Raw genomic sequence first — 2,595 nt, 5'->3', positions numbered from 1 at the left:
CCATTACAAGTAGAAATGCATTTGTAATCGATAGAATAGCGAACTGAATTCATTCCAGACAATTATGTATTGTAAACTCAAAACCAGAGGTTGAAGCCCTCGCAGTCAGAAAGCATTTGTCAGTTTAAGGAGAAGCCACAGCTGTTTAGGACGAAGACAGAGTTTGCGCAAGCCGAAAGCGAAGGACACAACACACAAGGAACAAACTTCCAGCGAAAGAGTAAAGGACATCCAGTCATCATTATAAACAGTCACCAACGAATTTCCAGGTAAAGCATACAATTCCATAGACTCATTTGAAAAGAATACGAGTTTCTTAAAAGCAAACAAGAAACGTTTTATTCAATTAAACTGTAAATCCACTGTCCATTACAAACAAAGAGTGCACAAAAGGGTTTCTGAGCCGAGCAGACAGTGCTCATATAACGGCTAACTGTTAAACCCTTTCTAACTAAAATAGAACATACAAAGGAATATTCGTGCCATGGAGTGACAGAGCAAAGTTTGGGCCAAACAACGACCCATGAGACTGTAACCACAAAAAGAGCGGGAACCAGGAACAACAAAACCCTATTACGAAGCTAATGACAGATTCGTGGTCGGAACGACCCTACCCGGTTGTTTGAATCAGGCCGGTTTTGTTTTGCTTCCTGAAAATTGCAGAGAGCGAACCCTTGGCGACCAGCAACCTTGGGTAACCTGCACAAACAGAGGAGAAAGCGGGTTAGAAGTTGGAAGTGCGGAAACAGGAAGGAGAAGACAAGGAAACACTGAAATAGAAACGAAATCACAAACATATTAACGTTTACCTGTGATTGAAGAGGCGGCGTTGCGAGAGAAGGCCGAAAACTGACAGCCAGAACCTGATAACAAGGAGCGGGTACATAAGAGCCTGAGAAAAGTGCAGAGCAAGTTATAGCATGGAACATTAATTTACCTCGGATGCGAAAAAGGTCGAATGAACCGAGCCATGAGCGTGGAGCCGAAGGACCGTCCTGTCACAACCAAAAGAACAGTTACAAAACCAGAGTAAACGAACCTATAAGCCCATTACAGTCCAGAGCAACAGGGTCGACTTAGTTCGACTACAGAAACAGTCATACCATAAGCACAGAACAGGAAATCGACAGGGTTGTCGTTCTCAGTGAAAATCTCATCGCACAGAACAGGAAAAACCGGAAGGCATCAACATAACCTCGGCAGAGCAGAACGGAGAGCCCGCAGCACAAGTGAACAAATGAAAATGACAGTAGAACGAGGGTAGGGTTTGTCGAAAGGCGGGAGTGACCGGATCGAGGAGATCGACAGATGGCACTCAATGACCGGCGAAAAGGACGGTATTAATTGCATAGAGATTGCAAAGTGGATCCAATCCACGGACCTTTGAAACATATTTAATATAACAACACAGCAACCGTAACATTCATGAATCCATTAACATGTGTATTAAACCATAGTTGAAAAAGATAAGTGGGACCTGTAACCTATCACGGTTACCAACAAGCGTTGAATTAATATTACGCACAGTTGAATTAATATTACGCACAGTTGGAAGGCTGGGCTATCAAATAACAAAAATAACATGGTATATTAAATCTAGAAAGTAAGATATTATTTAAATTTAAAAGTCTATTTTATATTTAAAAAATATTAAAAGATAAAAAAAAATTGGCGATGATAAATATTTTGAAATTTAGATTTAATATGAGTATATGTTGGACAATCTAAGAGAAATTGTTTTTCATCTTTTACCCTCCTAGCATCACAAAGGTGATAACATTTGAACCCATTATATTTTGCGAATTGACCAACTCCCAATTCCACTATGGAGCTCATGAAAATTTGTTCTTATTTTAGAAATGCTTATGTTCTTCTTTTCACTACTAAGATCAAAGAAATATTTTGGGTTTTTCAGATTTGGGTTGATCACCTCTTTATAGTATCTTAGTTTCATTTTTCCTTTCAACTCTTTATCACCTCACAATTTCTCTTTAAATTTTGATTTAATAATATTTTTAATAGTATCCTTATTGTGCTCCCGATTGGGGTGTTATTACTGATGTGATGGTTTCATAGGAGGTTTTCCCCTCCTCCTCCCACTGAGTATATTGTCTCATTTAAGTTGCGCAAGTCATCAGGTGCAAGATTGTGGATGCTTGTAGGATTGTAGGTGGAGTCACTTCCTTTAAATGACATGTCATAGATTGGTTTAAGTGTATGAAGTGGTGAGTGTGGGTGGAGGTGAGGGTATACCCTTGACCTCCATATGGTGGTTTATAGTAGCTATGTTGGTTTGTAATCTTTTTTGGTATGAATAATTTCTATTCAACAATAGTGTTGGTGCTAATACATGCTTCCAGGTGTGTGCCCTCAGTCTTATTACTATGCTGGTGAGAACAATATCACATGTTTCTTGTATAATTTTCCAATTTCTAGTATTGAGTCACTGGTTTAGTAGGTCTACTCAATTTCTATATCTGCTTGTTCTGTTGCGGTTAATTTTCCAGCCCCTGGGTGTGTTTAATGGTTGTTGGGCGACTTTGAGTCATAACTATTCTAAGGTCTTGAATTGTATAGAGTCTCTTGTTCTGAGTT

At 39.2% G+C, this 2,595-nt stretch overlaps 1 protein-coding gene across 1 annotated transcript; it reads right to left on the bottom strand.

Moving 5' to 3' along the window:
• Positions 1-318: 318 nt before the first annotated feature.
• LOC149221807 (uncharacterized) lies at positions 319-1,363 on the bottom strand. Its single transcript, XM_089383045.1, has 2 exons — positions 1,104-1,363; positions 319-995 (listed from the first exon to the last, which is right to left on the bottom strand). The coding sequence occupies exons 1-2, from the start codon at positions 1,155-1,157 to the stop codon at positions 582-584; spliced, it is 468 nt and encodes a 155-aa protein (XP_089239171.1). The 5' UTR covers positions 1,158-1,363; the 3' UTR covers positions 319-581.
• Between the last annotated feature and the right edge of the window lie 1,232 nt (positions 1,364-2,595).

The sequence above is a fragment of the Pinus tabuliformis genome, chromosome Q, assembly GCF_031772625.1.
Source record: "Pinus tabuliformis cultivar Carrire ecotype Pingquan chromosome Q, CPIR1, whole genome shotgun sequence".
NCBI lineage: Eukaryota > Viridiplantae > Streptophyta > Pinopsida > Pinales > Pinaceae > Pinus > Pinus tabuliformis.
This window is presented reverse-complemented; position numbering and strand designations above follow the sequence as displayed.